Genomic DNA, 21,478 nt, shown 5'->3' with positions numbered 1-21,478 from the left:
CCAATGAGAACATTGAGCAGATGTGGTAAAAGATATGTTATGGTGCTTGTTGATAATTATTCTAGGTTTACTTGGACATTGTTTCTAACATCTAAAGATGAAACATTTGATATGTTTACTTCTTTTGTTAGAAAAACTCAAAAACAAGTAGGTAATCAACTTGCATCAATTAGGTCTGATCATGGTACTGAATTTCAAAATGCTAAATTTGCTGAACTTTGTGATGAGGATGACATAGATCATAATTTTTCTGCTCCTAGGACTCTATAACAAAATGGATTAGTTGAAAGAAATAATAGGACATTGGAAGAAATGGCCAGGATTATGCTTCTTTCTAGTAAACTATCCCATAGTTTCTGGGCAGAAGCTGTGAACACTGCATGTTATAGCATAAATATGTGTATGACTAGACCTCTTGTTGAGAAGACTCCCTATGAGTTACTTAAAGGGAGAAAGTCAAATATATCCCATTTTAGGGCATTTGGATGCAAGTGCTTTGTGCAAAATAATGGTAAAGACTCCCTAGGTAAATTTGATCCCAAAAGTGATAAGGGAGTATTATTGGGGTATTCTTCACATAGTAAAGCTTATAAGATATATAATAAAAGAACTATGTGTGTAGAAGAAAGTGTACATGTGGTTTTTGATAAAACTAACATTCTTTCTGAGAGGTAGGAATATGAAGATGAAGCAATTGGGCTGGTAAGAAACTCAAATGAAACCACAGCCTAGACTGAAGCTGCACCAGAGGAAGGAACAAGTGATGGAACATGTTCTTCTACCCAGGACAACCTGACAAGGGGAACTGAACAAAGAAGAATCGATCCTCAAACCTTAAGGGAACCTGTCTATGAACATGTTCCTCAGCAACAAAACAGTGAAGGAACCCCTAGGGGAAACCAGCTGGTTGTGAAACCTTACAAGTACCAAAGTTCTCATCCCATTAAGAACATAATTACTGATCCAACCTCTAGAATCAAAACCAGATCTTCTTTGAAGAATCTTTGTGCTTTTGACGCTTTGCTATCTCTTATTGAACTTAAAAATATTGCTGAGGCTTTGGAGGATGCAGACTGGGTGAATGAAATGCAAGATGAACTCAACCAATTTGAGAGAAGTCAAGTTTGGCATCTGGTACCAAGACCCAAGGACAGATCAATAATTAGCACAAAATGGTTCTTCAAAAACAAACTTGACGAAGATGGAATAATTACAAGGAACAAGGCAAGATTGGTGGTTCAAGGATATAGTCAATAAGAAGGCATAGACTATGATGAGATCTTTGCTCCAGTTGCAAGATTGGAAGCAATTAGACTCCTTATAGACTTTACTGCGTACATGGAATTCACTCTCCATTAGATGGATGTCAAGAGTGCCTTCCTCAATGGCTATCTAAAGGAAGAAGTGTTTGTCAAGCAACCTCCGGGCTTTAAAAGCGATAAATATCCTGATCATATGTACAAGCTTGATAAGGCACTTTATGGGCCCAAGCAGGCTTCAAGAGAATTGTATGAAAGACTATCAAAATTCTTTCTTGAGCATGACTACAAGAGAGGTAAAATTAAAAATACTTTATTCTTGAAAGAAAAATGTAAAGATCTCTTGGTAGTTCAGATATATGTTAATGATATAATCTTTGGAACAACTACTGACAAGTTAAGTAAAGAATTTTCTAAACTAATGGGGAGTGAATTTGAAATGAATATGATGGGTGAGCTTAATTTCTTTTTAGGTTTACAAATTAAACAAATCTCAAATGGAACTATGATCTATCAACAGAAGTATGTGAAAGAGTTGCTTAAAAGGTTTAAAATGGAAGATTCCAAAGAAATTGACACTCCTATAGCACCAATCATAAAATTGGATGTAGATGAACATGGTTCATCTGTTGATCAGAAGTTGTATAGGGGAATGATTGGTTCCTTGTTATATCTCATTGGTAGCAGACCTGCCATTGTTTTCAGTGTAGGTCTTTGTGCTCGATTTCAGGCAAATCCAAAGGAGTCTCACTTGACTGTTATTAAGAGAATCTTGAGATACCTAAAAGTCACCACTGACCTTTGTCTATGGTATCCAAAAGGTAGTAATTTCAACTTAGTGGGATATGATGATGCTAATTATGCAGGTTGTTTTGTGGATAGAAAGAGCACCTCAGGTATGACACACTTTCTTGGCTCATGTCTTGTGTCTTGGGCCACCAAAAAGCAAAAGTCTGTGGCCTTATCTACTGCTGAAGCTAAGTATGTTGCTGCTGCCTCATGTTGTGCTCAATTTTTGTGGATCAAACATCAATTCACAGACTCGGGTTGTTTCTAGGTCTAATTTAAACTAAGAAATGAAATTAGGAAAAAAAATTTATTTGTTTTTCAAGTTTTGCAAAAAGCATAGGGCTGTGACCATCACCTAGGTGTTCGCCTAATGGGATATAAACCTTAATGCTTGTTTTATTGGTCAGGGTGAATTATAGCTATCAACATTCAATTACCCACTTAATACCTCTCGGTCAGATAGTGACTTTGCCCAATTTGGCTTTCTCAAGTCCAAATGGGTGTACCACGAAATGGTGGATAAAAGCTCAAGTCGGGTTATTACTATCTTTAGGTTGAACCGTTTAATTGGGACTATCAATCTTTCGATTGACCAAGTTCATTGTTAGCTAAGTTTTCCTAGACTAAGTATCTCTTTCTCAAGTAGAAACTAAGTCAAATAGGCATGAACTAATGTTTGCAACCATCAATTTTATAAATTAAAGCATGAACAAGGCTAAATAATAAACACCCAATCATAAAAAGCACTAAATCAAACACCCATAAGCCTTATACACTAGGGTTGGGTCACAACCCTAGTAAAAATCTAGCTACTCATGCTTGAAATTGAAGAAATAGAAGAAGAGATGATAATTAAACTAATATTGCAAAATAAATGACAAAATCTATGTTAAAATAATCCAAAAGATGAAAAACTACTAAAAGAAGTAAAGAAAAACGACTACTGTAGCTGATGATGTCAAAAGTTAACCTAAAAATGTGAAACTCGTCTATTTATACAGGGATGAAAATTTCAGACAAAAATGCCCTTTCAAAGTTTTTACGGCCGTACAATTCCATGTGCGGTCCACACTTTTCTTCAGCTTCACAGAATTGGAAATCTGCAGCCGCATAATTCTGGACTGCAGCCGCACTGCACTCTTTCTGCGGTCTGCACAATTCATGTGCGGACCGCACAATTCAACTTTTTCTGTTGGCCTTTCCTTCATACTCTGCGGCCCCCGATGATATTTTGCGGTCTGCACTTCTGAGCTTTTGTGTCCTTGAGTTCAGATTACTCCTTCTTGAGTTGAATTTCATCTCGAGAGTTCACTTTCCAATATTTCTGCAATTAAGCACATTTCATCGGTTTTCGAGAACTATGAAATACTGACAAGCAAATAACTGACATCTTCACAAAACCTCTAAGTAGAGATCACCTTGAAAGGAACATGTTAGAATTAGGGATGATTAAGATCACGTAAAAGGAACTAGTTCTAACTCAAAAATTGGTTAGAAAAAATTATGAATTTTTGTATATAATTAGATTAGATTTTGCTCAGTCTCATACTTTCATCATTTAACTCTTGTGCCATGTGCTAAAATGACTCATTAATATCTAATGATATTATCTCTATTTTCTTGGAAAATTCATACTTACCCACGAGATTTCTCAGTGAAGAACCTGGTTCATCAAGATTATTTGGTACGTACTCCCCACTCTGCATATTTTAGAAAAATTATATTTGGATCATGATTAAGAGGAGTTCCATTTAATCCCAAACTCTTTTGAACTTATCCCTTATGAAATGAACCAGTTTCATTCAAATAGAGTCCAAAACCATAATAAGTGCCTAGATTCTAGGGACACTCTTCAACGTCTTTTCAAACTGACTTCCAGTCTGATTAGACTTTTGAAAAAGCTACTATTACCCAACTAAACTCCTCCTTCTTAAATTGATTAGGCCTTAGTGTTTCTTCGCTTCTAATATTCAAGCCGTCAAAAATTCTCTCAATCTTCTCTCATTTTCCAAACACACTCAAACTCATCTTCTCTCATACCCAAACACAGAAATGGCAAACCCCTCTGAGAATCCCTCATCACCACCCAAGGAAATAGTACCCACACCGTCTATTACACCTTCAACCACACCCATCTCTAAGAAAGGAAGGGTGAAGATGATGGCTCGCAAGGTTGTTGCTGGTGGAGAACAAATCAAGAAAATAAATGAAAAATTGAAAGCGAGTCGGGAAGAAGAACCCCAGAAATCTGATGAATCATTCAAGTCTGCTACTGAGAGAGAAGAAACTTTTTCTTTTGAGACAGAAAAGGTAACATATGTCCCTAAAGTTACTCCTGAAATCATCTCTGAGGTTTCTACAAATCTGGAAAATAGGTTTGTTCTAGTAGGAACTGTGGCTAGGGTTGAAACAACTAAATCTGGGAAAATTGGTGGTAAAAATAAAAAAAAAAGAAAAGAAAAGGAGAGTAAGGGTTCTCGAGGTGTTGTGAGGGGAATGGGAAAAGGAGTGGTTGAATCTTCACCCACTCCTATTGGTTTAATTAAAGAATAAGGTGCTATAGTAGTGTGGAGTGAGGAATCTGCTGGAGAAGAAGACAGTGTGAGAGAAATAGAGGGAAGTGGGTCTGGAGAAGCTGCTGAAAGGTTGGTTTGATTATGGAAAGATGTTCAAGAACCTGTATCATCTGAGCAGGAAATCCTCGCAGACCTACTGAGAAAGGTATCTGATAGTTAATCCTAAAAGGAAAAAGAGTTTAGGAGTCAAAGTCCCTGGTACTGCTAGGGAAAATAAGAAAAGAAAGTCTGATTCATCTATCACTGTAGAGACTCCTCTTACAAGAGAAAGAGCTACAAGGACTCAAAAGAAGCAAAGTGAGGCTGAACTGGAAACTGCCTTAGAAGAAAGTAAGAAGAAAGTTGCTTCTAAGGAAAAGAAGAAAGTGGTTGATCCTGTTAAGGTAGTTGAAATTGACGAGATAAACCTGGTCCTTCGGGATGAAGAGGAGACAGAAGAAATGGAGGTTGTGACTCTAAAGGCAAAGAAAGACAAGACTTACATAAAGAAGCCTGTTTCAAAAACACGGAGCTATCTACTTTGGCTAAAAAAGGTCTGCATTGAAACCAAGAAAAGTGAAAATAGTGGAGGGAGAAGAATGGAGTGGAAAAGAAGAAGAAGAATACGATGCTGAGAAGGACAAGATGGTTAAGCTTGGGAAGAGAACCATCTTGAAAGGTAGACTCCTCATGAACTTGGAGGAGGAAGGTATGTTAATGTTGTGGGAGAAGTTACAATTGCAAGGTTGGAAGGACATGGTCCTTCGGATAGATGGAAAGCTGGCCAAAACTGAGATTGTGGAGTTCATGACAAATTGTGAGATCAAATATAGTAAGGTCACCAGTGTGGTAAATGGGGTGACAATGAGTTTTGATGATAAAGAACTTGGAAAGATCTTAGGTGTACCTGCTAAAGGATACAATGATTATAAAAAGCTTAAATGGCCAAGTCTAGAGAATCTCCCTACTGCCCTTGCCATTACTAGGAAGTTTGGTGAAAATGAATAAGAGCTTGAGCCCAAGGCTATTTTAAAAAGTGAGATGAAGCCACCCTACAAAGTGTTTTTCGAATTTGTTAACAAAGTTGTGCTGCCTAGGCAGGAAAAGAGACACATTTTCACATTCATGGACCTGGTCCTTATGGAATGTTTGGATAGTGGGCGTCAAATCAATTGGACTGGATTTATCATCCAACTTCTTGATAGGGTTATGAATGGAACACAAACTCACTCCATACCCTATAATTTTATTCTCACGACTGTACTTGCATATTTCAAGGTACCCATCAAGAAATGGGAAATTGGTACACGCAAGAATTATTTTGGGGCAAAAACTCTAACTGCTTGTGACTATGAAGTCCACACCACTCCCAAGGAACTGGGTTTATCCAAAAAGGTACCTATGAACAGCAAAGTGCGAGCTTTGGTGCAAGAGAGTGGGTTTAAGGAAGCTAAAATTGAAAGGCTGAAGAAGATGTTGGCAGAAATGGAGACTGCGAGAGATGCTCTCAGAGCTGAGATGGCAAAGGAGAAGGAGAAGAATGATGACATTCTTCAGGATATGCTGAAACTACTTCAAGCCAAGAACCAAGAACCTGGTCTTTCCTAGCCTTAGGTCTCCTAGCCTAGATAGATCAACCAGTGACCCAAATGTGATTTTTTTGTGTTTTTTTTCCTCATGATCCAGTATTTTTATTTCTTTTATGCTTTGTGGATGACTAAGTATCAATGATAATCAACTATTTTTGTGCTCTAACTGTTTGTTGATGCTTCTAGATGGCTAATATCATTAGATTGATAAATTATGCTTGATTCCATGATTGCATTTGAAGTAGCCCAAGAGGCCAAGAGTAATTTCTATTAAAATCTGGTTATCTAACAAGATAATGCAAACTTTTGATGACGCCAAAAAGGGGAAATTAGGTTGTGCTTTTACTTTAGATTGTGATGTTTATAACCTAATGAACCTAGTCCTTGATGATTAGTGACTTTAAAATGAAATGTATTCTAACTTTGTGTTGATTTTGAGCTGAGTTGAAACAGGGCTTATGCTTATAGAAAGCACCGAGTTTGTCATTGTCAAAAAGGAGGAATTTGTTGGCCCAAGTAAAGCTGTTTTGATGATTGACTAAGAAACTCAAGCATGAACCAGGTCCATCCACAGTGTACACAGACACAGGCAGATTCAAGCATAAGGGATGCACGTGAGGGAGATAGGCTTAAGTTGTTATATCTGATATCTCCTAATCGAAAAAGTTGCATAATTGATAAGGAGAAAGATTCCTTACTCGAAGAAAACTTTATCCAAGATAAAGGAGGAGTTACAAGTTGAAGATAACTAGAACTCTTCCACTAAGGAAAAGTATAGCATTGGAACTCTAGTTATTTCCTATTGTACTAACTCCATATATTTCAGGATGTTCTCACTTAACAGGCACACACAAAAGCTGAAGATAATCGTGAATTGGGAGCAAAACAGCAAGGCATTTTACAAGCAATTCTTGTGTGATTCAAGTGTGCGAACCTGAAGCTACATGAACCAGATAGACAAATCAGTTACAAGTCTCTTTTATTCTAGTTTCATTATAGTATGTGGTTTTCAAATTGTACCGTTCAGCTTTATCTAGAATCAATTGTATTAGGTACTTTGAGTATTCATGTTAGAGTTAACTTGAAGTTGTCGTAATAGTTGGAGGCTGGTTGCTACTGTTACACCCCATGTTTTCGTACGTAAAAGTATGTCTTAAGCAAATTGGTGAAAGCTCGGAAATGAAATATTACATCCCGCATTTTTCGTACGTTAAAGTTTTATCGTAAGTTAATCGACGTAAATTCGGGAATGAGATTATTTTAAGATTATAAGCATTTTATGATATTTCAAACATGTAATGAGTAAATTCGTGAAGGTTAAAAGGTAAGCAAATCAAAGAAAAAGAATTTCGTCGAAGTATGACATTTTGGGATAAAATACGGCCCGAGCTAAAATACCTGGTATTTATGAACTAGTACAATACAAGGTACCCCATGACCATGATAGTAAGGTGTATAATGTGTATTAAAAGTGAGTAGTATTTTAAGTAATTTGAGATAATTCTCAATTATGTGGATATTTTGTTAATTGTGAATTTTTGGTGAAAGATTAACCATGTAATTAAGGAATAAGTGGATAATTTTTTGGATAAGCCTTATATAAAATACGTGGCAGCCAAATATGTGCAACCTAATGACTACTAATGTCACATAAAATGGCAATAATTTGAAGGGATTAGAGGCCAACTAAGACATCAAAGTGGGGCCCACTCTCTTTGAAAAAAAGGGACCATCTTCCTACACTATTAAAGAAAACTAGTTATGTCCAACATAAAAGGTTACTGTCCAAAAACGTGAGAGTCTTTGAAAGTTTACAAAGTTCAAACGTGAGACTCTCTGAAATATTACAATTTCCAAATATGAAGCTCTCTGAAATGCTACAAGGTCCAACATGAAATGCTAATTCAAAGAAAGCCCGGTACAATCTTTCTCAAGAATATTATATGGATTTTTTCCTACTTTGATCCGCCGTTGCGTGTTTTCGCAAAAGAGATTTGGTTCAAGTATGTTAAGTCTATCCCTTATTTCTTTTGGCATGATCTATACGTCACAAACGAAACGAGCAAGTGCACAATTTCCATAAATGACTCTATTCATATAAATACTAGGGGTGTCTATATTCTTGATTCCCCATGTGAATTATTATTATATCTTCTATTCATGGGTCTCATAAAAATACGTATTTGATAAAAGTTTATCCGAAAGGCATATTGATTTTAATAGCATACCGAGAAAATCTTATTAACATATTTCTTATGCATTTCATGCAGTTATACATGTACATTGACCCATGATCAGATGGCATTATATATGCATATATATGTATATTATATGTATATGGGATATGGGAAAGGGTTACAGCATTATATACGCACCACCACCGTATCAACTGGTATACGTTGATGAGTTGCCCATAGTGGCCGAGATGATATGATGGAATGCCCTCAGAGGCTTGATAATGTTATGAACACATGTACCTATGCACAACATGACATTCATATGCATATGCATGACACTATAAGTATTTCATGATTTACAGATTTATCCAGACTTACAGGTTGAGTTATTTACTCTATATTTCTTTCATGTCTATTATGTACTTATTTATGTGCCTTACATACTCGGTACATTATTCGTACTGACGTCCTTTTTGCCTGGGGATGCTGCGTTTCATACTCGCAGGTCCTAATAGACAGGTCGATTGCCCTCTAAGTAGGCTATCAGCTCAGCGGAAGATGTTGGTACGCTCCATTTGCTTCAGAGTTGCTTGTTTGGTTAGTATGATTTAGATGCATATAGTTTGGTATGGCGGGACTCTGTCTCGACCTTTATGAAAATTATGTGTTCTTAGAGGCTTGTAGACATATTTCATGTACGTAAAAGATTGCATGGCCTTGTCGGCCTATATTCAGTGTACGAGTGGTTATTTTAGCCTTATAGGCCCGTATGTCTTACGTATAAATTGGTATTACATGTTATATTCTACCTATTTCACGATAGCCTCTCCGACTCAGTTATCTATGATAGAATGATACGAAAAGATACGTTATGTTGGTACTTGGTTGAGTAAGGTACCAGGTGCCCATCGCGGCCCATCGATTTGGGTCGTGACAAAAGTGGTATCAGAGCAGTTCTTTCCTAAGGAGTCTACAAGCCGTGTCTAGTAGAGTCTTATTTATGAGTGTGTCGTGCACCACACATATAAGCAGGAGGCTACAGGACATTTAAGACTGTCACTCCTTCTTCTTACTCTAGATCATGTGGTAGAGCTCACTTATAAGAATTCAAACTTTTAGCTCCTATTCCATTCATAATAAGGCGATACCTATATCCAGAAAGACGGTTGGTAAGAGATATGGCTATGAAAGTGTTAAGTTAGAGGAACTCGACTTTGTATCGTGCTTATGAAAAGTAAATATGAGGTCTTCAACAGATCATGTATGTACTAAAAGGTGTAAGCTTCTTGATAAGGATCCCTAAAGCAGAAATATCTATCCACTCTTATGGTAAAAAGCAATGAAATGATCATAAGATACAAGTTTAAAAAAAAAGATGCAATAAAGCAAGGTAAAGAAGGGTACGGGGTACCCAATTAGTAAAGATGAACATTATCTACAATTCAGGAAGAGAGATATAAGCATTTTGAGTTACTTTCATCAATAACAAATGTATGTACAATTGACCGCACCCGTCTCAGTTATTCCCTATGAGGGCTAACAGGTGTAGTTTAAGAAAAGGACGAAACATCAGAATCTAGCTGGGGTTAGAGTAACCCAAAATGATGGATGAATTATTTGCGTTAGTTGACATTTCCGAATAATATTGCAAATGTGCTAACATATCTCCTCGTGATATACCCAGATGTTGCACTTTAAAATAGTACAGCTAGATATGAGCACTACGAAGATAGGCACTGAAAGCCTGAAAGGGATAAATATTACCTTAGTGTGACTCTTGTCCCTAGTAGAATGAGGACGTTGAGCAACCCGAAGAGCTGATGAATGAATCAAGGAGAACTAAAAGTGAAAGAATGTCGTTTTGAAGTTTTCACAAGAAAGGGATAGGCAGAAATATTAGCAGAGTAATGAGAAGAGAGATAAGGAAGAATTATAAGTGAGATGTGATTCATGGATGACAATGGTTGAGTGTTACAGAATCTATTGTCAAATGAAGAAAGAGACGAAAGGTGATAGGCCTTAAGATAATAAAAGAGTATAGGCCATACAGTCACATCCTCATTTCAAGAAATAAGTTCGCAACTCTAAAGTGATTACTAGAAGAAAAAAAAAGTTTGACCTAGAATAATAGAAACCAGTATGGATTGGTGAACAAGATAAACTAAACATGAATTAGGAACTGAGTGATTTGATAATCTCAGCATCATGAGAATTTGAGATTGCATTCTGGCAGTAATAAAATGGACAACAGAAGAAGATCCATGATGAATTCAGAGGATGGTCATTCAGGAAAGTGCTTCCCTAAAACAAGCAATATGAGCAAAGTTAAGCTTAAGGGACTGTATGTGCCAGTTACACAAAGTGCCACCATTACGAGTTAGAAATTTTGTTATCCTTGGTACAGAAAGGATTATCGCAAGGCGAGTAAGGATCATCGATAATGTGAAAGGATGCCAAAGATGAAAAGGTAAAACTTCTATAGGCAGGTCATCATAGCTCTAACTCTTAGTACTCCCATAAATAGGGGAATATGGAATGGTGTGGCATTAAGTCAGAATTAAGTGGATCTAGCAACTATCGAATGATAAAGGAAGAATGCGATAAAATTGAGAAAGGGATGAGATTGCACTTATTTAAATGTTACATATATGCTATGATTCCAAAACATTATGTAAGCACGGCGCCAAGAAAAGGAAGTAAGGGTTCCTGCTCGGGATGTTTTTGATAAATAAAGAGCTAGTAAGACAAAGGAAATAACCCAAGAAAGATTACACGGAATATGGATATGAGAAAGGGCCAATGAGTAGTTAATAATTGATTAAGGAAGAGCCTAGTTATGGCTAAAATGGAGGTTACAGACGAGTCAGCAGATCGTGCAAGATAAATATAGTAAAACCCAATAAAGTGAATTCAGGCTCGCAATAACGTCATTGTAATACTTAAGAAGTATTCAGATAGGAGTAGGGCTGTTAAAGGTATCGTATGACTATTGTGGGAATGAAAGATAGTGCCACTAGGAAGATGATAATAGGCTAGATTTTGGAGACTATTTATGCCCCAACTTGACTATGCTTCACTATCTAGGATGGTTAAATAACGATAAATTCGCCCTAATTGTGAATTTCATGTTTTGCAGGAGCAAGTTGTGCTTATGGAGACATAGGACAGTGTTTGGAGCTAAATTGAAGCAAGGGAAGCCCCTCGGAGTTGAGGACATGTGAAAGAAGAAAGAAAAGAAGAGATAAAAGGCTGAACCCTCTTAGCGCGACCTTAGCAGGGCCATTAGCGTGACTGCGCTAGTCCATAAAATAGAGGTAGAACACTAGGCAATATGCGCGGCCATTAGCGGGTTTCGAGCGCGGCCGCGCTAGTCCAGTCCGGAGCGCATAAGTTCCGGGGTAAACTTGGAAGTCTAGGGGTAATTCCACTTAACATATATGAGGTTCAACTCGCCTAAAAAGACATTATCAAGATTTTTACACCTTAGTGGAAGGCAAGAAGAGGCAAGAGGCAAGGAGGATAATTCGACATCGAGTTCTACCTTTCTCCCTTTTGTATTTATCATTCATGATGAGTTTTGCTGTTGCTATTATGAATGCAATTATGAGTAGCTAATTATTTAGTCTAGGGTTTTGATGGAACCTGTTGAAGGATGAACTTCGTGTTACGTTAATATAGTTTGCCCAGTTTAATCTCTATTTGTTCAATTATGTTCTTGTTGTAGTTAATTGATAGGATCCTTAATTAGTTGTGCCTATTTAGTATGTATTACTTGGGAGAGAGTGCATATTTAGGTAATTGTTGAACAACACCACTCCCAAAGTATATGAGGAATCAATAACCGAGGGTTTAAAGGTGGGACGAGGGATAACAAAACCTTGGGTGCGATCTAAAGTGAGCTGTAATAAAAGCCAGCTAGCGTAACTCGGGAGAGTGCATCTAGTAAATTGTCGTAATTACTTGGGAGAGATTTATGGTAGTAAGAGTGCTCATGATCGATAGAGACTATTAGGCAATTCTATGCGAAACATAATAGCAAGGGATTCTGTCAATAGGGAAAATTACAACCTTAGATCCTTCTCTTATTTGTTTACAACTCAGTCATTGTTAGCATTTAATTTACTTAACTTCATTCAGTTATAGTTAGTAAAAACATCATTAATTGTTATTCAAAATATCTGAGAAGTTGATTACAAAGAATTCAGTGAGTCTGACGAAAGTAATTGGTAGGTTAATTCCCGGTAGGATTCGACTCTAAGCTAAATACTTGGATTATATTTGCAACGACCGCTTGTCCTTTTTATAAGACATAGTTGGGTGTGATCAAATTTTGGCGCCGTGGCTGGGGAATTAACGGTGTTATTATTACAGTTGAAAGAAATACAAAAATTCTTAGTGTAGTCAGTTTTCTTTATTTTCAATCTATACATTGAAATTTTAACGTTTGTTGACTTAGTTGTACAGGTGCATGCCTAGAAACTCATCGAGAACTAGTGAAGTATTTGAAGCATTATCAGATCCCGAGAAACTTTTCAAGGCCTTGAATCGGGCCAACCGGAAAAACAAAAAACAACAATCAACTGAACAACTTGAACTAGACATGGGGGATAACGTGGTAGACCCGGCTGCGCCAGTAGTGGTGCCTCTTGTGCCAGAAGCTGCTCTTTATGACTGGGCACAATCCACAACAGAGAATTTAGCCACAGTGAAATTAGTCCCGCAGATACAGGCCGAATCTTTTCAAATCACAAACAACATGCTGCACTTATTGCAAAACCATGGACTATTTTCGGGGTCATACATTGAAGATCCTCAACAACACTTGAAGAATTTCCTGTCTATCTGCAAAACTCAAAGGTAGCCCAACGTAACTCAGGAAGTAATAAAGTTGTTGTTGTGTCCATTCTCAGTGACAGGAGCTGCCCAGACTTGGCTAAATTCATTCCCCATTAATTCCATCACGACTTGGGAGGAGTTAGTCAAGCAATTTGTGAATAAGCTTCATCCACCCAACAAGACTGCTCAACAAATTGATGAAATTTTGAGCTCCAAACAGAAACCAATGGAAACACTACAAGAAACATGGGAACGATTCAAAGAGATGTTGGTCATATGTCCACACCACGATATTCCAGATCAGATGTTGGGGCAGCGATTTTACATGGGTCTGACAGATAGCGTAAAGACTAATGTTGATGCTTCAGCTGGTGGAGCATTCTTGAGAAAAACATGTAGAGAAAGCCAGAGCCTACTTGACAAGATGGCACAGAATTCGGGGCGGACAACCAGGAATGGACCGATCACTCTAGTAGTTCACTCAGTGCCCTTAAATCCATCCAACACTCTTGCTGAAAATATGGCCACCTCAATAACACAAATGATTATACTCACCAAAAATATGGAAGAGTCAGGGCAGAAGTAGTAGGTGCACATTGTAGATACTACCAATAGGGGCTTATGCACATCTTACATTAGTTAGCCAATTGGTAGCAAATGGAATGAAGAAAGTGATCATCATAATTACCTGAGGACATGAATTATGTGTCTAATTATGGGGGCCAGAGACAGGGTGATCAGAATTGGGACCAACAGAATCAGCCATACAAGCTAGTGCAGCCACAACACAACAATTGAAATATGGGAGCCATGCGACCTCACAATAACGTGGCGCCTTACCAAAGGCCACAGGGATACAACAACCAAAATTAGCAGCAGGGTTATCATCCTCCTCAGCAGCAACATGGTGGGAGACATGAAGATGGGTTTGCTAGACTCGAGGCAATGATGCAACAAGTTATTAGGTCAAATCCAAAAATGAGTGAAAGAGTAGATGCACATGAGTCATCTATAAAGAATATTGAAGTGTAAATGAGTCAGATCTTGATGTCTTTGAATAATCGTCCTCATGGGACATTGCCTGTAGACACTTAGGTAAATCTAAAAGATCAAGGCCCGAAGCAGTTAATGGCAGTGAGTCTACGTAATGGAAGAGACTTAGACTTGGAGCAAGAAAGGGCTCGAGAAAGCAGATAGACTGAGACACTTATACCAGTTCCCATTGAGCTAGATGATACAACGAAACTGACAGAGGTGACAGTATAGCCTGCCCAGGAAGACACCAACAGACAGAGTGATGATGAGAAAGAAGCCGAGACAACCTAGGAATCGATAGTTGAGGTGGTGTCTGACAAAGAGAATACCCAAATCATTGGGAAGAAGAGACCTTCAACACCATTCCCATAAAGGCTGGCCAAATACCAGAAAGAGGAACAATACAAGAAATTCTTGGAGATGCTGAAACAAATCCAGGTAAATGTTCCATTGATTGATGCATTGAAGGAGATGCATGGTTATGTAAAAATGATGAAGGACTTGATGTCCCGAAGTTTGATTTCCAAGATTTGGCCACAGTGACTCAGACTCAGACCTGTAGTGCTGTGGTGATAAGACCAGTTGCTGAGAAGTTGTTTGATCCAGGGAGTTTCACAATTCCCTGTACCATTGGTAACTTTGCCTTTGCCAAGGCACTTTGTGATTTGGGGTCTAGCATATATCTTATGCCCCTGGCGATCTATAAGAGGTTGGGAATTGGAAAAGCTAGACCCACATCTATGTTATTGCAACTGGCTGACAGAACTGTAAAGAGACCCTCATGTATTTTGATGATGTGTTGATACAAGTAGGGAAACTTGTATTCCCTGCAGATTTTGTGATTCTGGATTGTAAGGTGGATGAAGAAATTCCCATAATTTTGAGAAGGCCGTTCTTGGCCACAGGGCGTGCCCTCATTGATTGTGAAACTAGGAAGCTCAAGATGAGGTTGAACGATGAGGAAATAACATTAATCTATGAGGCGACCAAGTGAATTCGCCAATTGTTCTCTTATTGATGCCGTGGATGTAATCGTGGAAGAGGATGATGAGACATTGACTATTGATGATCCTCTTGCTGCATGTCTTGTGAATTTTGGATGAGGTGAATGGGAAAGAATGGGTGCTGGCTCTAGAGGGCAGAGGGTTTTGGGAGAGAACACTTGAATTCGAGCCCCTGTACTTAGAAAACAGAGAAACTCCTCCATCCAAGCCATCCATAGAAGAACCACCAAAGTTGGAGTTAAAGCCACTGCCCGCCCATATCAGGTATGCGTTCCTAGGACCTAACTCCACATTACCTATTATTATCTCATCTAGTTTGTTAGATGTGCAGGCACAACAGCTTTTGCAGGTACTCAAGGAGTGCAAGACTGCCATTAGGTGGACCATGGCAGACATTAAGGGGATTAACCCGACATATTGTATGCATAAAGCTCTGCTGGAAGAGGGGCACAAACCTTCCAGGGAGCACCAAAGAAGGCTGAACCCCAATATGAAGGAAGTGGTGAAGAAGGAGGTGATTAAGTGGTTGGATGCGGGAATCATTTTCCCCATCTCTGACAGCAATTGGTTTAGCCGGGTGCAATGTGTTCCTAAGAAGGGTGGTATGACGGTGGTCAAAAATGATAACAATGAGTTGATCTATACAAGAACCGTCATAGGCTGGAGAATTTGTATGTACTATAGGAAATTAAATATGGCCACCCGGAAAGACCACTTCTCACTTCCCTTCATTGATCAGATGCTTGACAGACTGGCAGGGAGATCCCACTTCTGTTTTCTGGATGGGTACTCAGGGTACAACTAAATCTCTATTTCACCAGAGGACAGAGAGAAGACCTCCTTCACATGTCCATATGGAATTTATGCTTTTCGGAGGATGCCTTTTGGCCTATGCAATGTGTCACACCTCCTTTTTCCTACACCCCCGTAAAGGGGTATATAAGGGAGTTTTTTCCAACTTAAAGTGACAATCGAAACGGGATCATTTTTATTAAAAATGCAGAGTCGCCACTTAGGATAATTATGGTATCCCAAGCCACCGATTCAAATCTCTAATCGAGGAATTCTATTAACCCGGGAGAAGGTGTTAGGCATTCCCGAGTTCCGTGGTTCTAGCACGGTCACTCAACTGTTATTATTGGCCTATTTATCAAATTTAAAACACTTTTAAAGCCTATGTGCATTTTTGCTTTAAAATCGCTTTTAATTATTCTAAGTAAGATTTCAACGTTATCTAAAACACATCTTTGGACTGCGCCACATGAAATGCACCAGCAGTCCAAGACATATTTTATTTAACGTTGTTAAGATTTATATTTGAGTCACATGAAATGCACACTCGAGTTTAAGGAAGTTAATTATTAAAATAACGCGCCTAAAGCGACTACGCGTTTTTAACTTTGCGAGGGACATGGAAAATTTGCTAAATGGCACGCCTCGAGTTCTAAGGATTAAAATAAGGTTAAATAAATGAGGGCCATACGATTGTCATTTTGTTTGGCACGGCACCCCTCGATTTGTTCTAACCAAAAGGTTTCTAAGCTAACTCGTGAGGGCCATGAACTAATTGATCTCATTTACTTATGGCCCACCTCGATTAATTTAAAGGACCGACTAATCATCCAAACGTTAATGGGGCAGAGATTCTATTACGGTCCAACTAAATAGAAATACCTTTTAAAAGAAAAGGGCGGATTATTTAAAGGGACTGCTTGGGCTTGGCTTAAGGCCCAACGTTCACAAGCCAACAATCGGAGGCAAGCCATTAGATATCCATCGGCTAAAACTACATGAGCCTCATAATTAAACTAACATTTTCATTTTCTGAACCATTGATTAATTAAAATGCAACAACTAAACTGAATCTCCAAATTTCTAACGTGATTTGGGCCTGAGTCTACCTTAAACTTATATGGCCTCATTACTTGAAAACATAAACATTGGCCCAGGATAGCCCAGATCCTTGTAAGCTTGACATCAATGAATGCAAGACTCTAAATCGAGTCTTCAAGTGCGCATAACAACGGATAAAAAATGGCTTGCAGCAATACCCCAAATGATCATTATTTTCTAAAAAAACTAAACACTGGACAAGAACAAGAATCCAGGTCTTGATTTCAAATAAGATAGTCATAAACATATTATAGCAAGTTGGTAACTTGTCAAAACCATAAATTCATTGTTTGAATCATAGTTTTTCAAGAACACTAATGCCTCACTCGAATTCTAAAAGACAATGTGACAAAAGACTGTGATACAAGACTCAGATTCTGAAAAAACTTAGCTGAACCTGAAACCAATTTAAACTAGATCTAAAGAAAAACAAAGAAACAAGTCTAGATCTCTATTATAGGAAAGGAGACATGCACTAACATTGAGATTTATTACACAAATCAAACTCAGAAGCTATAGTATTGAACCCTCAATCCAACTTGCATACAAGATCCATACTACAACAGACTTAAAAACCTTACCTAATACACATTTAAGAGTCCAAAAACATCCTGTATCAGCCGTATTTAAACAGGTTCAAATCCAGACCTTAAAACAAAATGAGTAACACAAATGACTACATTTAGGAGGCTAGACTAAATGGACACCAATCCCAATTACCAGATAGCATACAATATTCAGAATCTCAGTCTCTAATTACATATTCAGAGGTAGAAAGATAGTAAGCAAAACTCTCTAAATGAAAAAAAAACAAGCAAACAAGTGAGCCAAACTATGAACATAACTATTGTGACTATTTCTCAAAGCTCTAGATTTCCATTTTTTTTTCCAAATCCAGCTTTACTTTAGGCGGAATGTAGAAATGTGTACCTGGAAATGAAAAAGGGAAACAAAAGAAGTGAAGGATCAGCAATCAATAGCAGCATAACTCAGTTTTGGTCTCAGCAGTGAAACAATATTCGAACCAAATAGTCCAAACCAAGCTTCCACAAACCCAAAACTCAAGACATTTTAGCCCCAGATACACCAGAAATTGTTTCAGAATTGGATAACTTCAGAAATCACAAAAATCAATGGAACAATGCTTTACTAAAATTTTCAGCCGTTTTTTTTTATTTTTTCTGGATTTTTCCCTTCAAAGTCTGCCTTGAATGACAAGGAAATGTGCCTTTATAGGCAAAAGAGTAGGACAACAACAGACCTCGGTCTTTGCATTTTGCCCCTTTTTCAATTTTTATTTTAGCTCCCATACCCCTAGTTAATTATCAGAATTTCAAAAACAGCCCACAATCCCATTTTCTGGAAGCTTCTCAATCTGTTACACTAAAGATTCCCCAAGCCAATTTTCTAAACTATCCCCCACAACCCCTGAAATTACCCTGATCCTCAAATGGGTCATGGGTCTGCAAACCCAAACATGACCCCACTTGGGCTTTTTGATTTTCAGAACCAATTAAAGACAATCAGGGATCCCCAAATTAAGAACTGACCCAAAATTCCCAAGATAAGAAACCCGGAACCTTTAATATGCAATCAAAACACAAGAAAGTGGATGACCTAATTAACTTAGACATACAACAGGAAATTAGCTAAGTTAAGGGCCTAATTGTATTAGCTATGCTTAAAATTAGCTTAATTAACTAAAAATTTATCCACATAGAAATATTATCAAAAATATTAATTAGCCCTACTTAAGTAAAAATAATTATTAAAATAAGACTGAATGTTAAAACAAAACTATTTTTTTGGTATTTTTTCAAGATTAAAAATGACTACAAAACATTAACGAACCTATTTTTTGTAATTTTTGTTTTCTTGTAATAAAATAAAAGTAAAAGAGTAAAAATGAGCTGAAATAGCTATATTAGGCCTAAATTAAATATTTACGTGCTAAAATATGAAAAATCTTGGGAAGAGTCAAAAATCACATGTCTACAGCTGCTCCTTTTTGACTGAAAACACGAAGAGTTTTCGGACAAAGAATGACTAGATAGGTTTTTTTACCCGACCCTTATTTGGAGAGACTAAAACTAAAAGAGAAGGGAATGTGACCGAGCCCTAGCATCTGAGCTGCCTACATATCCTTGGCTATAAAGGAATCAGGTCACATATAGTTCAGAGGTGAGTGAGATGATGGAGTATGCCGAGGCGGAGAGCCGGTCGAGATGCCGTTCCGCCGAGGTTCCGGTCCGTAGTCCTGATGTTACATAAAAAATCAAAACATGAAAAAGACTAGCTAAGCCTATCAACTACGAGTTACAAGATTCCTATCTATAAGTCTTCTGAAGCTTGATCTTGAGTCTTGAATGGTTCTTCATGCAGACTTTGGATTTAAACCTTGACGCTTGCTAGTTGCAGGTGCTAGCTCGTTCTTCTTCAGCTTTTCGGATCAAAACCGGGCATGCAGTGCTTGTGACCCCGGCCATGTTTTGAGAAGCTCATATCTTTCATCAACTTCTACATTTGTATTAACTTCTTGCCTTTCTCTTTTTTTCTTTATTGTGACTAATTTCTGTTGATCACCTCGGACTGCTGACTTGCATTCTTGCCGCGAGCTTCTTTTGTTGCTGACTTGAATTGTAATTTGAGATGCTTTCCCTTTTCTTCAGGTGGACGCCTGATTACTGAACTCGAATTATAATCTGAGATGCTTTCCTTTTCTCCAGGTGGACGCCTGATTACCGACACTTAAATTGTTTCCCTTCCTTAAAACTGGTGTTATTCTCCCTTGCTCTCTAGGTGATCGCCTGATTGCCAAAATTTTATCTTTATTCCCCTGCTTTCCAGGTAGGCGCCTGATTGCCAAGACCTTGACTGTATTCTCATGCTCTCCAGGTTAGTGCCTGATTGCTGAACTTGAACTGTATTTCCGTGCTCTCCAGGTGGGCGCCTGATTGCTGAACTTGAACTTTATTCCCGTGCTCTCCAGGTGGGCGCCTGATTGCTAAAACATGAACTGTATTCCCGTGCTCTCCAAGTGGGCGGCTGATTGCCAAAACTTGAACTATATTCCTGTGCTCTCTAGGTGGGCGCCTGATTGCCAAAACTTTAACTGTATTCCCGTGCTCTCCAGGTGGGCGCCTAATTGCTGAACTTGAACTGTATTCCTGTGCTCTCCAGGTGGGCGCTTGATTGTCAAAACTTGAACTATATTCCCGTGCTCTCCAGTGGGCGCCTGATTGCTGAACTTGAACTGTATTCCTGTGCTCTCCAGGTGGGCGCCTGATTGCCAAAACTTGAACTGTATTCCCGTGATCTCCAGGTGGGCGCCTGATTGCTGAACATAAACTGTATTCCCGTGTTCTCCAGGCGGGCGCATGATTGCCAAAACTTGAACTATATTCTCGTGCTCTCTAGGTGGGCGCCTGATTGCTAAAACTTTAACTGTATTCCCGTGCTCTCCAGGTGGGCACCTGATTGCCGAAACTTGAACTGCTCCTCTGAAACTGCTACCTTTGAACCTGATTACAACAAAACGAACAAAACAAAACAAATTTTCCTACCCCAGTTTGGTGCTGGACGCATCTGTGAGTGTTAATTGAATCATGTTACCAAGTATCTCTATGAATTTGAAAGCTAAATCCCATTATCCAGGAGGGTCCTGAAAACTCCTAGTTACTGACAGCGTTGAATCTAAATTACATCTTCTAAAGGTATTACATTTTGTTACGTCTTGTTATCCAAGCAGAACTTAAAACTACATCCCACTATCCAGGAGGGTCCTGAAAGTCAAACATCAAGTATTATCTTAAGAATGACAACTTTTATGGCTGAATTATACTACCCTACAACAGAACTTACGCTAAATCTTGTTATCTAACGGAAATCCTAAAGCTAAGTCCCATTATTCAGGAGGGTCCTGAAAGTTCTTAATTGAATCTTATCTCAAGCATGAAAACTTTGAAGCCAATTTATATTCCTTTGGGGTACATTTATGCTAGATTTTGCTACTCATAATTGTTTTGAATTTTAAACTAGGTCCCATTTTCCAGGAGGGCCCTGAGAACTTCAAATAAATTTCATTATCCAGGCGGGTCCTGAAAGTTTACGGTCAAACCTGTCTGGTGCTTGCCTTTCCTTAAGGAGGGTTTCTCTGAAACAACGAAACCTTCTGCCCCTGTTTCAATCAAAGAAAAATCTTGTCAGTTTAAAATGTGGTGGTTAGTCGATGGCATTCTTGCTGAAGGTCTCTCCGCTATCGTGCTTTGTTTTGACTGGCTTCCTCGAACTGGCCCTGAACCGCTTGACTTTCTAACTGACTTTCAACCCACGTGACCTCGG

The 21,478-nt window shown here is 38.4% G+C and overlaps 1 protein-coding gene and 1 non-coding gene across 2 annotated transcripts; one reads left to right on the top strand and one right to left on the bottom strand.

Annotated features, from left to right (window-relative positions):
* Positions 1-4,100: 4,100 nt before the first annotated feature.
* Positions 4,101-5,238, top strand: LOC138868572 (uncharacterized). The gene is made up of 3 exons (XM_070146130.1): positions 4,101-4,482; positions 4,603-4,693; positions 4,794-5,238. Exons 1-3 carry the CDS (start codon positions 4,101-4,103, stop codon positions 5,236-5,238), a joined length of 918 nt encoding a protein of 305 aa, XP_070002231.1.
* Positions 5,239-13,396: 8,158 nt separating this feature from the next.
* On the bottom strand, positions 13,397-13,499 carry LOC138869856 (small nucleolar RNA R71). Its single transcript, XR_011400106.1, has one exon. It is a non-coding gene; the product is annotated as a small nucleolar RNA R71 (small nucleolar RNA).
* Between the last annotated feature and the right edge of the window lie 7,979 nt (positions 13,500-21,478).

This window comes from Nicotiana sylvestris, chromosome 5 (assembly GCF_000393655.2).
Source record: "Nicotiana sylvestris chromosome 5, ASM39365v2, whole genome shotgun sequence".
In the NCBI taxonomy this organism is placed as follows: domain Eukaryota; kingdom Viridiplantae; phylum Streptophyta; class Magnoliopsida; order Solanales; family Solanaceae; genus Nicotiana; species Nicotiana sylvestris.
This window is presented reverse-complemented; position numbering and strand designations above follow the sequence as displayed.

Excerpts from the sequence above, each read along its gene's own strand:
- LOC138868572 (XM_070146130.1), top strand. The coding sequence starts at position 4,101 with ATGGCAAACCCCTCTGAGAATCCCTCATCACCACCCAAGGAAATAGTA. Across the intron at positions 4,483-4,602 it reads TAAATCTGGGAAAATTGGTG|GTGCTATAGTAGTGTGGAGT; the intron begins GTAAAAATAAAA and ends TTAAAGAATAAG. Across the intron at positions 4,694-4,793 it reads TCTGGAGAAGCTGCTGAAAG|GAAAAAGAGTTTAGGAGTCA; the intron begins GTTGGTTTGATT and ends TAATCCTAAAAG.